This window comes from Chrysemys picta, chromosome 3 (assembly GCF_011386835.1).
Source record: "Chrysemys picta bellii isolate R12L10 chromosome 3, ASM1138683v2, whole genome shotgun sequence".
Lineage (NCBI taxonomy): Eukaryota > Metazoa > Chordata > Testudines > Emydidae > Chrysemys > Chrysemys picta.
The window spans coordinates 78,733,128-78,747,151 of record NC_088793.1 but is presented as its reverse complement, the minus strand read 5'-3'; the positions used below and the strand labels follow the sequence as shown (position 1 = coordinate 78,747,151).

At 40.4% G+C, this 14,024-nt stretch overlaps 1 protein-coding gene across 12 annotated transcripts in view; it reads right to left on the bottom strand.

The window, feature by feature from the left end:
• The window catches only part of GRIK2 (glutamate ionotropic receptor kainate type subunit 2), a 584,958-nt gene that overhangs the window by 379,572 nt on the left and 191,362 nt on the right, over nt 1–14,024 (bottom strand). For all 12 annotated transcript variants that reach the window (XR_010599561.1, XM_042857646.2, XM_042857649.2 and 9 more), the window contains one exon: nt 13,065–13,322. Coding sequence is in view for 11 of the 12 variants with exons in the window: in XM_042857646.2 (XP_042713580.1) it covers nt 13,065–13,322 (258 nt within the window). In the remaining variant the exon portion in view is untranslated. The remainder of the gene's footprint in view (nt 1–13,064; nt 13,323–14,024) is intronic.

The following is a 14,024-nucleotide window of genomic DNA, read 5'->3' as shown; positions in this document are numbered from 1 at the left end:
ATCTAGCCAAGTATCCTGTCTTCTGATAGTGGTCAATGCCAGGTGCCCCAGAGGGAATGAACAGAACAGGTAATCATCAATTAATCCATCCCCTGTCGCCCATTCCCATCTTCTGGTGAGCACAGGCTAGGGACACCATCCCTAATAGCCATTGATGGACCTATCCTCCATGATATTATCTAGCTATTTTTGAACCTGGTTATAGTCTTGGCCTTCACAACACCCTCTGGCAAGGAGTTCCACAGGTTGACTGTGCATTGTGTAAAAATAAAAAAAATCCTTTTTGTTTGTTTTAAACCTGTTGCCTATTAATTTCATTTGGTGGCCCCTAGTTCTTGTGTTGTGAGAAGGAGTAAATAACACTTTCTTTTTTACTTTCTCCACACCAGTCATGATTTTATAGACCTCTATCATATCCCTCCTTAATCGTCTCTTTTCCAAGCTGAAAAGTCCCAGTCCCCTCTCCTCATATGGAAGCTGTTCTATATCCCTAATCATTTTTGTTGCCCTTTTCTGAACCACATCTACACGCAGTATTCAAGATGTATTCAAGATGTGTGCTTACCATGGATTTATATAGAGGCAATATGATATTTTCTGTCTTAACATCTAGCCCAGGGATCGGCAACCTTTGGCATGCAGCCCACCAGGATAAGCACTCTGGCAGGCCGGGGCAGTTTGTTTACCTGCCACATCCACAGGTTCGGCCAATTGTGGCTCCCACTGGCCGAGGTTTGCTGCTCCAGGCCAATAGGCGTTGCGGGAAGCAGTGGCCTGCACATCCATTGGCCTGTGCCGCTTCCCGCAGCCCCCATTGGCCTGGAGCGGTGAGCCGTGGCCAGTGGGAGCCACGATCAGCCGAACCTGTGGACGCGGCCGGTAAACAAACCGGCAGGCCGCCGCATGCCAAAGGTTGCCGATCTCTGAACTATCCCTTTCTTAATGATTCCCAACATTCTGTTCACTTTTTTGACTGCCACTGCACATTGAGTGGATGTTTTCAGAAAACTATCCACAATGGCTCCAAGATCTCTTTCTTGAGTGGTAACAGCTAATTTAGACCCCATCATTTTATATGTGTAGTTGGGATTATGTTTTCAAGTGTACATTACTTTGCATTTATCAACATTGAATTTCATCTGCCATTTTATTGTCCAGTCACCCAGTTTTGTGAGATCCTTTTGTAGCTCTTCGCAATCTGCCCGGGACTTAACTATCTTGAGTAGTTTTGTATCATCTTCAAATCTTGCCACCTCACTGTTTGCCCCTTTTTCCAGATCATTTATGAATATGTTAAATAGGACTGTGCCCCATACAGACTCCTGGGGGACACCACTATTTACCTCTCTCCATTCTGAAAACTGACCATTTATTCCTACCCTTATACAAATTATGTTCATCTATGTGTCTGACAATTTTGTTTCTTACATAGTTTCAACCAGTTTACCTGATACCGAAGTCAGGCTTCCTGGCCTGTAAATGCCAGGGTCACCTTTGGAGCCCTTTTAAAAATTTGGTGTCACATTGGCTATCCTCCAGTCCTTTGTTACAGAAGATGATTTAAGTTAACTGGAAGTTTAACATAAAAAATATTTTATTGCGACACTGAAACTTTTATGTGAGTAATCTGCCACTGAGCTAGATGAGCATGTGAGATACTTTAAAACTCTACTTCCAGTCTCTCTGTGTGTGTTTTTGAAAGGTTTAACTGCTGCCCTAACTAACTTACTGATAAAAATCTATACATCTTAAAATTCCGGTTAATATTTTAAAAGGATTTTAAACTAAACAAATGTGCAATCTTCCATGTATCAATGGGAAACCTGTTTTGCTTAATTGCAAGCATACTTGAATATCTTGAATTCCAAACTTTGATCTGGACTCTGAGGATCAGATTTTCAAAAGTGTGCAGCACTAGCAGCTCCCATTACTCGCAATCTGGGGATAGTGTGGGTGCTGAGCACTTTTGAAAATCTGACCATTAGATTCAGTGTACCTGGCTGTGAGAAAACAGAGCAGAAAGGGGGCACAGGGACCATAATTAATGGGGAAATTAGATATGATTTGTAAATGTTATGGTCCAACTACCCATTTGTGCCAGCCTAGATCTCCTATCCCAGGGACATACCCTGTAACTTGAAGGAAAATATTTCCTTTTTAAAACTGAACCATTCAATGTGTGTATGTATGTTGTGTGGGGGAGTATTTAAAATTACATTCAGGAACACGTACTGGTGCTGAGACCTCTGTGATACCAAGGGAGGAGGCTAGATTTATGTTTAAGCCACTGGACCAGGACTCAGGAGATCTGGATTTAAATCCTATCTCTATCACAGACTTCTTCCATGATGTTCTGCAAGTCACGTAATCTCTCTGTTCCTTCTTTCCACACAACTTAATGTCAAACTCCATTCCCCTTTGTGTTCCTTCGTTTCAACACAGCCATAGGGAATTGTAGTGTAATATAACTAGCTGCCATATTTTTTCCTAAATGTATAAGGGCTGTATTTTAGTCTCCATGCCAAATCAAAGTACATATGTGCACTCCTGTCTTGTGTTTGGGTTCCAATAGCCATACTCCTTCCATTATTCGCATCAACCCTGTTCCAAAGTCACGGCTCTTCAGCATTGACAGAGCACACATGCAACGCAGTCCCCTGAGAGGGTATCAGTCCACTGTGCAGGATTATAGCAATTCTGACTTTTCTAAATTTTCTATACCCGCACATAAAGCAAACACACTGGTCTAGCTTTAAAGGGTCTCTGTGATCATGGAGCAGGGGCAAGTTTGGTCTTGAAGCATGAGCCATATTGTAAAGCCCCACTAGAGGAACCACAATTGTTAAAACTGTCCAGTTTTAAATATGTAGGGGGTGAAAAGGCAACCAAAAATTAACTCAACAATCTTCTTACCAATAATGTTAAACAATAAATCCTGTGTAGTAAGATGAGAAACAAGAAGATGATAACAATATATACAATACGTAATGTTTTTCCAGACAGGGTCTCTGTCAGTTTATGTATCACTTAGCTGAACATGTGGCTTTGAATATATTATCGTAGCACAGGCTTTGAAGGTTTTTTTTTTTAAGTTTGGTGGTTGCCAACTGAAATATGTTATGAAAACTTCTGCCTAAACTGCTAAATACAGAAGAGGACAATGACAACTAAAGTTACTCTGAATTTCAATGAGAAAGTCTCAGGCACAGAATTTAATTGAGAAAACTATGCTCTACAATATGGCTGAAAAATGAGAGGGAGAGAATAATGAAGGCAAGGAGAAAAAAAGCATGATCTGCTATGGTACAGGGAGGAAGTCAACTCTTTCTGCATCTCAGCTTTCAGAATCAAGCCCAAAGGTTGGAGCAAATAAAGCAAACCTTTACCATAAGATGAACAGAGGTAGCCGTACTGTACCAGTCAAAATGATGGGATGCTTACAGGAGGGAGGGATAGCTCAGTGGTTTGAGCATTGGCTTGCTTAAACCCAGGGTTGTGAGTTCAATCCTTAAGGGGGCCACTTAGGGATCTGGGCCAAAATTGGTACTTGGTCCTGTTAGTGAAAGCAGGGGCTGGACTTGATGACTTTTCAAGGTCTCTTCCAATTCTAGGAGATAAATTAATGGAGACATCCTATTTATGTATTTATTTTATTTATTTAGGAAATAAATACCTACTAGAAATTCCAGTAGACCTAGCTGGACATGTGACATTGTTGAACATTTTCAACTGGAATTTGCACTAGAGTAATAGGAATACTGGATAACCCCACATTTATTTTGGGAGACCAAAACAGTGACATTTTTGTTGCAAAAGTTGACAGAAGAAGAGAAGAGAAGAATGATCCTAAAAACGAAGCTAAACAGATTAAGATGGGAACATTTGATTTGTAACTGTGCAGTAAAGAACAGTGAATCACACAGTACTAGACATTTTAAGCATATTTAACACCTTCTTTAAAACTAGAGGACAAACTCATGATACCGAAATGTACGTGAAAAAATACAGGTAGTATAGTTAATTGTAATAGTTAATTGTAAATTGTTTAAATTTATGATAAACTCAGGATGTTATAGCTAGTAGTTTTCTCTTTTCTCCTCCTTATTTTATTTGTCTTTTGTCTTTGTTTATCTGTTTTAAATCAGTAACAAAATTTCAATTTGGCACTTATAGCATTCTGTATCCTAGAAAGTAGGCTTGTTCAAAGAACCAATTCTAAGTAGTCAATATTCTACAAGACTTAAAAATTCTTAAGTGTGTGTGTTTTCCTCTCAGTGGCACAGTACAATTTAAATTGCCATCTGGAGTAAGTTCATTTAATGATCCAATATTTTCTGGCCCCCATCCTGTTCTCATTGAAGTCAATGGCAAAACTCCATCCAGCCCATTATATTTTTAAAATAAAGTTTTTTTTTTTTAAAGTACTTGTATTCTGGTCTTTTTCTGAAAAGAAAACTTGAGTCATGATCCAACAGGGCCCGATTTGACTCTGATTGAAATCTGAGAAGTGCTTTGTCTCATGTATGGTATGGGCCTAAGTTGATGTAATTTTTTCTGCTCTTTTCAAATAGCCCATTACTTTTGAGTTGTAAAGAAATAATCACAAAGAAGCTTTATAGCACGAATGATCAAAAAAGAATAATTAAACATAACCAAAAGTCTTTCCCATACTATAGGGACTCAATTGTTAATCTAAAAAGATAAATAATTCTTAATATTGAGACTATATAACCATCAAAAGTAAAATTATGACTACACAAGATACTCTCTCTGGTTGGTATTTTTTTGTTTTGTTTGTTTTTGTTTTTTTCATTGTGACATCAGGAAAAATACTTCTAAGCTTTACTGGGCAACTGGTCCAATAACCTTCTTGGAAACATAATATAGCAAACTATGTAATCAACTATATCCAAATACAGTAATTAAGTTTAGCACATAATTACTAATTGTATTTGCACTTGGAATTACTGCACACAGCACTTGAAATACTCTGTATTTAGAAGGTACTGCATAATATATAATCAGCCTGAATCTACATTCTCTGACCCTCTAAAAATAGTTCAAAATTATTATTTAGTAATAATGAATATTACAGTTCATTCAAAAGCCATATTTATCTAGAAGGGGGGAAATGCCCATGTCCTCAGGTGATAATGTCAAAAATATTATGCCTTTCGATATTCATCCATTCCGTTTAAAAAGTCAGAATGATCACATTTTGTCTTTCAAGAAACCTAGAACAACAATGGATAGTCTAGCTTATCATACAGAGCTAATCTCCTCCACCCTATTATAAATCACACAAAGCAACACAACTCTTTAAAAAGTCTGCACAACATTATTAATTTAGATGTGATCCCCTCAGTGAAGTTCCTTGTTGCAGATTCTGCATGTGTCCCTGTTGTGGAACTTGCAGTGAGGATTCCACAGGAGGAATGAGTGGGAAATATGTCATGAGAGCCAAGCTGTGGAAAGAGACAGAGGGCAGATCAGTGGAGCTGAGAATTTGATTCTAAATTAGGAGGGCTGAACTAAGCCTCACAACAGATTTATGTCAACACCTTAAACAATAAACGTCTATTTCCCAGGGCAGGGATATTCACATTTCCCTCCTCATTCTAAACTTAGTGTCTTTATTGTAAAATAGTAATGAAAAACAAGACTTTTCACAGTCACAGCCTCATTCTCATCCTACGTACACCAGGTAAGGCTCTGATTCAAGAAACCACTCAAGCAGCTGATTATGAGAGAGGAAGGATGGTCCAGTGGCCAGGCCAGTAACCTAGGTCTTAGCTCAATTCCCTGTTCCACCACAGACTTCCTGTTTGACCTCAGGCGAATCACTTAGCCTCTTCATGTGTAAAATGGGGACCTCCCAGGTGGTGGTGTGAGGATAAATACACTCAAGATTGTGAAGTGCTTTAAGATGTACTGATAAAAAAGCACAACAAGAGAGTTAGATATTATTAATATTAACTCCCAATTATGTAAGCATGTGATCATGTGCTTTCCCAAATACTAAACGGGCCACTAAGTCAGGGTAACTCCAGTGAAGTCAAAGGAATAACATCAATTTAAAACAGCTATAAGTGAGATCAGAATCAGGCCCACTAGAATACCAGTGAAGTATTCTGTAATTGTTTCACTTGTCAAAAATTTGATCCTTAATTCTGTATTTATTTACTGTTTCACTCTTTTTCTTTGTTATAACTACAGTAACCTACCCTGACCTCAATCTCTTCTAAATAATGAGCACAGGACAGATAGATTAGATATTTTGCTCACTTTATATTGAGGGAAACAGAAATTCTGAGTAGTCTCTCTTGAGGCCACATGGTTTCTTTGTCCCCCTTCTCTCTTTGAGTTACTTGTTCTTTGCATGTCTTAAACCCCACTTCCTGTCTCCAAGCACTGTTTACAAGACACATTTAAAGTAGGGTTACCATATTTTGAGCCTCCAAAAGGAGGACACACCATGGGGCCCCGGCCCCCCGCTGCCAGCCCCGCCCACGCCCCAACTCCACTCCTTCCCCAAAGTCCCCGCCCCAACTCCGCCCCCTCCCCTCTTCCCGCGAACATTTGATTTGCGGGAAGCCTGAAGCAGGTAAGGGGGGGTGTGGGGGGAGGAGGCGCGGCCCAGTCTGGCCCCCCCGGCGTCTCCAGCCTGGGTCGGTTCGTGCCCTGGGGTGCCGGCCCGGCCCCCGGGCCCCCGGCCGAACCCCCCCGGCCTGCCCGGCACCGCCGCACCGCCGGCCCGGCCCCCAGGCCCCCGGCCGAGCCCCCCCGGCACCGCCCGGCACCGCCGCACTGCCGCACCGGCCCCCGAGCCCCCCGGCACCGCCGGCCCGGCCCCCGAGCCCCCCCCCCGGCCCGGCACCGCACCGCCGGCCCCCGGCCCCCGGCTCGGCACCGCCGGCCCCGCATGTCCTGATTTTCCCGGACATGTCCGGCTTTTTGGGATTTCCCCCCGGATGGGGATTTGGAGCCCAAAAAGCCGGACATGTCCGGGAAAATCCGGACGTATGGTAACCCTATTTAAAGAGACAACATAGAGCAACTAGAGTTAACCCTGGTTTTGCTTTCAACAATTACTGAAACACATTCACTTTTTTTGTCTTTTTATTTTTTAGTGGTGACTGTTTCTTTCCCCCAGTTTTTCCCAGACTACTAAATTACCCAAATAAAAAGTTAGAACAGCTGCAAATGCAAGGAAAGTGCCTTTAATTTATTACAAATATATGCACAAGACAGTGTTATCTTTGAGTGTGAGATCATATGAGATATATAATACTACCCAGCACAGGTCCCAAGAAACAAACACAAACTTTGTTTAAAAATTAGCAAATACCAGATTCACTCTCTTAAAAATACCAGCAAAATGACACTTTTTTCCCCTCCTCTAAAATGAGCCCCAGTGTATAAAATATCAAAGATCCCCAACAACAGATTGATTTCTGAAGACAATTCCATTCCATCTTTCATGTTGGTTCATCCAAGACCACAACAAAAGCTAATTAAGAAAAAAATGCAGCTCGGTTTTTTATCAAATTGATTTGCATAAGCCATTAGTTGCCTTTGCACTATGTAATTGAATGGTATTAGCAACTAATGGTTTATGTAAATCAGGAATCAAGATAGTGTTTTATATGATATCCACAAAGGGTTAAGCTTGTCAGCCTGCTTGTATGCCTGAAGTTCTCTCTAGGACTGATTTGATGTGTTTTCTCCTGCTTAGAGAAGGTTATCTCACGTAGTTGAATTTTTGAGGACTAGGAAGAAAGCTCTGGGTCACTTTGTTCTCTGTGGAGATATTAGAACTCAGGGGAAAGCCAGCTGGTGTGCATGCCTGCCATTCTCTCCCTTCTTTCTTAAAGCCATCTGACTGCAACAAATCCATAAGCCTAAAGGGGACTTAATTAAAACCAATGGATAATTTACACATATCTAACTAATGAGAGGATCATAAATTATGAAAAATACACTGGGTCGTATCCTGCCAACAATTTTTATGCAAAGCTCTCATTGAATCAAATATGAACGATGGTATGACACAGTCAAGGTTTATAAACCTGTATCAGAACAGCTTGAGAGTTCTAGTGCCAGTTTTCATCAATTTAACAGATGGGCTACATCAAGGAGCCACAAGAAAACTGTACTGAGGAACTACAGAGGAAAGCAGGGGCCCAAGTGCCACCTAGCATCCAAGCAATCCGATATAGAAACATACAGCAATCCCTAAACTTGTTTCTTCCCTGAGTATTTTCTCTCCCTCCCATTCCCATGGCTTGATCCATACAATTCTCCCTAAGCAGAAGGCCTTAATATAAAATTAAAATAATTGAAATCACTCATTTAATCTTCATCCATCTCATTTCCTCCTCCATAACATTTAAAAGATCTGACCCTTTCTCTGTATCCTACAACAAAATTCCCATCCATGCCATGATCTCCCATCCATTCCAAGATCTTCTATCTTCATTACTGCAATGTCATTCTCTCTGGTATTCACCTCATCTCTCTCCAACTGATACAAAACATGGCTACTATAAATTTCTTCTTATCCTATTAATCTGACTACATCATCCGCTCCTTTGAATCTTTTCACTGGCTCCCCTTCTCCATTACATGTAACTAAGGTGACCAGATGTCCTGATTTTACAGGGACAGTCCCGATTTTGGGGTCTTTCTTATATAGGCTCCTATTACCCCCCAGACCCTATCCCGATTTTTCACACTTGCTGTCTGGTCACCCTATACGTAACTCAGCCTTTTAGCCTTTCTGTTCAGGCCTGCATATCTTCTCTCCCGCCTCTTTATCTAACCTTGCCCCTTCTCATGTAGACCCTGCCATCCCCACCACTGACACCCCATTGGTCTCTTTCTTCCACAAGCATCTCTATGACTTTTTCCATGCCACTCCAACGCAGAAGACCCTCCCTTCTATAATCTGCCCAGCTACAACCTTCTACTCATTAAGAGCTCATGCCTGAAAGATGCAGAGCACTCTAGCCCAGACCCAGCAGTGCACTTTAAAGGAGCTTAAGTGAATGCTTAATTGTTTTCTAATATCAGAGTCAGAGCGCTCAGCACTTTGCAAGATAAAGCCCTTAGATTTTAGCTGAAAATTAATCTCTTCATAATAATGAAGTGAGCCAAGAATAATTCACTACCTTCAATCTTTATCTTCCCTATTTTTGTACATTCAACCCGCACCCCAACTGTACCACTATGGTGTGTACATATCTGATATGAATATCCCACCATACTGCTTATCCTCCTCACTTGTTACACACCGCACTTGCTGGGAGTTAGCATGGGTCCTAACTGGCATGGGGAGGAGTGGCAGTGCCTCCTGACAGCACCCTCTCTTCACACCTCAGCAGCTTTGCATGTGGACAGAGTTTGAGAGACCTTAATTCCCACCCTCATAATCTGATTGGCCCATTTGTGGGCCAGGGGTCATTTCATTGGCTCCATAACACCCCCTTTACACACACACACACACACACACACACACAGAGGAGAAGGAAATTTGCTTCACCTGGACATTGGCCACCATTCATGCATCTACTTTTTTTGCCTCCATGCCTCCCATTTCCTCCCCCACAACCCAGCCTTCCCATGGATTGTTTCTTTGTTGTTTTTCTTATTGCTAGATTTTCCTTTTTCCTCAGAGATTTGCCCAATGACCTTTTAAGAAAGTTCTTTCCAACTTTGCAAATTGGTAGCTACAGGTATCTGGATTTTGCCTTCCATAGAGAACACAGGACAGGGCTAGGGACAGAGTTTTGTAGTTCTGATATTTGTGTGGCAGGTGTCTAACACAGGTTAACTGAGGCAGTGGTGAGGCAGAGTTGCATTGACAGACATGGGCACTGGCTAGACTGGTTTCAATGTTTGATGGAGAGCCTTGATTAAGCCCACACCCATCACATGAGGAAAGGGCAGAGGCGATTTGATCCCTGGTAGGGATTTTATTGGAGTGGAGCAGGGCTAACCTCACCTTAGGAATTGCTCTGCCTTTATGGCCATTTGTTTTGGGAACCACAGTAGATAGTCTGCACTGGGAAAATCCACTGAGCTTCTCCCCCCTCTCCCTGACCCTCCCTCTCCCTGAGTCCTGGCTTTATTTGGAGACTTATCCTTTGAAAACTCTTGAAATCTTTTACATATATTCTCCCCCACCTTTTTTTCTTAATGGGACTCCTCATTTCCAGCAGTTTTCATGTAAATACAGAGGTAATAGGACTACATAAACGTAAATCTATCAAAAAAATAATAAATGAACCATCCATTTTAACAAGAAAAATATGATGCCACATAACTGCTAGAGCATATTATTGCTATTCCCATGAAAAGTGTCCATTTGGGAAATGTCCATTTAGAAGGAGAAAATCCATTAGTAGAGGACTATATCATGAAAGTGAGTAGGCATTACCGGCTATCAATCCTAAATAGCTCTTAGAGAGAGGTGAAGGGGAAGGAGTAAACACAGAGAAACAAAGGAAGGGAAATAAGAGTGCACATTGATTCCCACATTTTGGGTGTCTCCGCCTTATGTTAGGAGATTTAGAGGTACCTACAAGAACACAAATTCTAATTTTGTTTTTATTTCCTTCATTCATTTGAATGGATTTGAAATTAATCAAAATCCTTCATGGTCAAAGAGTCATTATGATACTGAATCTTCCAGGGTCAGTTTAAACTGTCACTGGACGTTTCGGCCCCAGCTTCCACCAATCAATTTTTACATTAGAAGTACCTATGAATTGAGCTGAGCCCCTCTTGATCAAGATTAATTACCTTCTTTAACAAATTTTTTTAACCTGTTTACAGCCTCGCTTTAAGTTTTAAAGTCCAGTTTTTAAGACAGAGTTTCTTTTAGAAAAAAGTTGCTCCCATAAGCACTTCAAAAAGCAGAAGATGCTGTGGACTTCCCAGCAGCATGCCCTTGGATTTAAAGTCTTTGAAGTATCGGAGGGAGCAGCTTTCAACAAAGAGACGCTGACAGTTTTTGAATGTGTAGACTTTAAATTTACTTACAGCCAAAACCATGAAAAGATTAAAAGTTTACTTTTTACAACTACTGGTTTCTTTTTGGCATGAGCAGCTTTGCAAGGCAGAGGTACTGGGACTGAAAGTTCTCAGCTGAGATTGTGAAGGTTCATAGGATCTTTAGAAATTGATTCAAAAATAATTTTAATACACATACTGGTTTCCCATTCATAGTTATTTTAAAAGGAGCCTAACCACATAGTAAAAAATATGTAAATGAACTCAGATTAACTTTTTATATAGATATTTAAAATAACCATTTTGTAAGCAAAATGCTGTATGTATATTACACAGCAGATGCAAGACAATCTTCATCCTCATTTATCTTGCATGTCCAAGCTGTGTCAACTACACAATCACCATACAAAATTCTTTACAAGAGTATTAGAACTGGCCAAGATATTTTCAATGACATTTTTTCCAGTGGAAAATGCCAATCCATGGAAACCAAAACATTTTTTGGGAAAGTCAGTTTTGACAATTTTTTTTTACTCAAAAATACTTTGGAAAAAAAAAGTATTGAAATTGTCAAAATGTCTCAACAATTCAGAAAACCTGAGACAAAATTGATTACCCAGCCATGAAGCTAGCATACCTCATTTGAGAACTGGTTTCCTTCCATCACTCCCAACAGTTATCTCCTCCTCTCAACAAGCCTTGGTAGTAACCCCCACTTACTAGATGAGGCCTAAAATAAGAAGGAAGTTCCCATGGTTTGTTTTGAGGATAATGGTTCCTGTCAGAGCAGCCTGGAGGATGTGGAGGGCTATAACAGGGCAAGCTATTGGGAATTCCCCATTGAAGGTTTGAGGTTTGATGTTATCAAATCTGAATCAGCAAATCTGAATTTAGCTATAAAAATGTGCCTTCAAGGTTCATTTGCTTTCAGCTCCTAGGAGCCAAGTTGCAAGGTTTCTTTTGCAAATCTTAGAGACTGCAGGCTTTACGCAGCCCTATCCACAATTGAAACCAAAATAGTCGTCGTGGTATGTTTCCTACCTAGCTGAAACCAGTGAGCAGGGCTGGGATTCAGCAGGCACTCACTGGTATCATATAGCAGCACCTCTTTCAAGCTGCCTTCCTATTCTTCAGAACTTAATCTTGTTTGCTTGTTTTTAAAACAGCCTCTAGATATTATGATTGCAGAGACAGATTTGAAAACATGGACCAAGTGTAACTGATGCAGTGATGTCAGCAGAATGTGAAACAATAGTTCAAAGAGATATGAACTGGGACTAACTCAGATGTCCTATGATAACAATGTCAACATTTAAAATATTAACTATTTCACTACTCAAAGCATATAAAAAAAGGAGAGGGAGGATTATATTAAGGAAATCTACACAAACTATTATGAGTTTGTTCAGTTTGGTACCACCTGGATCTTTAGATGCTTATCTGAACAATATAAGATTTGAGCTTGGGAGAGTTCTTGCTCATTTCCCGGCCCCTTAATCAAGAAGAAGGAGTCAATCCAAGATGCCACGCAGAGCCCTGAGGGCATCTGAGATCTCCCAAAGATCAGCCAAACCCAAGAAATACAATAGGGCATCTGACCCTCCACCTCACACCCACCATCTTCCCTGCACACTCCCCTCGGGCGATCTGACCCCTGCAAGAAAGTCTGTTTTCATGATATTTTCAGCCCAATTTCTTAATCAAAGATGTTTATGATAGGTTTGGATAAATATCCGGATCTTTAGATGCTTATCTGAACAATACAAGATGTACCTATTACTTTCAGATTCATATATAAATAAAAAAGGTGTATGTATACTTGCGCATATGAACTATGCACATTCAATAATATAGCTGTGGATATAAAACATACACATGCAGCATAAACATACGCAAAACTATGTTACATGTTACACATCATTTTAAACAGAATTACCTGTGCTTCAGTTAAAACTACTACTGATCATTTAAAAATAATAAAAAAAACAATAATTAGCAAGCAAAGCACACACATGAATAGATCTGCACATAGTCCCATGGGTTAGCCTTACCAGTGCTGTCATCATAAACAACAGTGACGGTTTTCCACTTGAAAAACTGCACAAGGTCAAGGATGGCACGACTGAGAGAAGAGAAATCTGGGTAGAGGCTGACATAGAACGAGTCCTTGTTGTCAGAAACTTGATGTTTCCAGCGAGTCTGTATATGTGGAACACCCAGGGCGTTGCAGATGGATTGCACGGCATTAGCTGAAGAGCTGTGGGAAGGTCCAAAGATGGCTGCCACCCCAAGGGACAGCTGATCACAGGCTGAAGAGGAGACAGAAGTCTGTCAATTATGAGAGGAGAGAATGTGCCAGAAAGTATTGTACTATTCACATTAACTAAATGGCACTTTGTGAAATATAAACTTATTTTCTGAGGTAGCCCCCTTCCTATTCAATGTTAACACTTTCATTTGCACTGAGACCTTTCCTTTAAATAATGACCAAGTTGAATTATATCTTCAATTTTTACTGTAATTTGATAAAGAACCATACTTAGAATGCATACAGCACATGGCTACATTTAGTCAAAACTTTTAAGTATTGGTATTCATTAAAGAATTAAATCAATGTAAATTATTACACACATCCTGACAGAATATTTGAAAATATTCCCATTGCTGCAATAGAACAGGTTTGTTCTTTTAAAATAGTATTGGGCAGTTAAGTTATATGGTCAGAAAAAGATCTCTGCCAGGATAAAGGCATTTACATGAGATATGAATGATTAATATTGTTACAAAGTCAATACTGCTGACCGCCGATGAAGCAAGCAGTAGAAATATACATATCTCATCACTCTTTTCACTAATTTAAAATTAATCATTCTCATGTGCTTAAATGATGGAGATACTACCAAGTTCCTGATTGTGTACTGAGAACAGGGCAAGAACACCCTGCAGAGCACCAATGACTTAAATGTGGTTTTATGTAGGCACAGAAACCAACCCACATGGCTGTGAGTGCA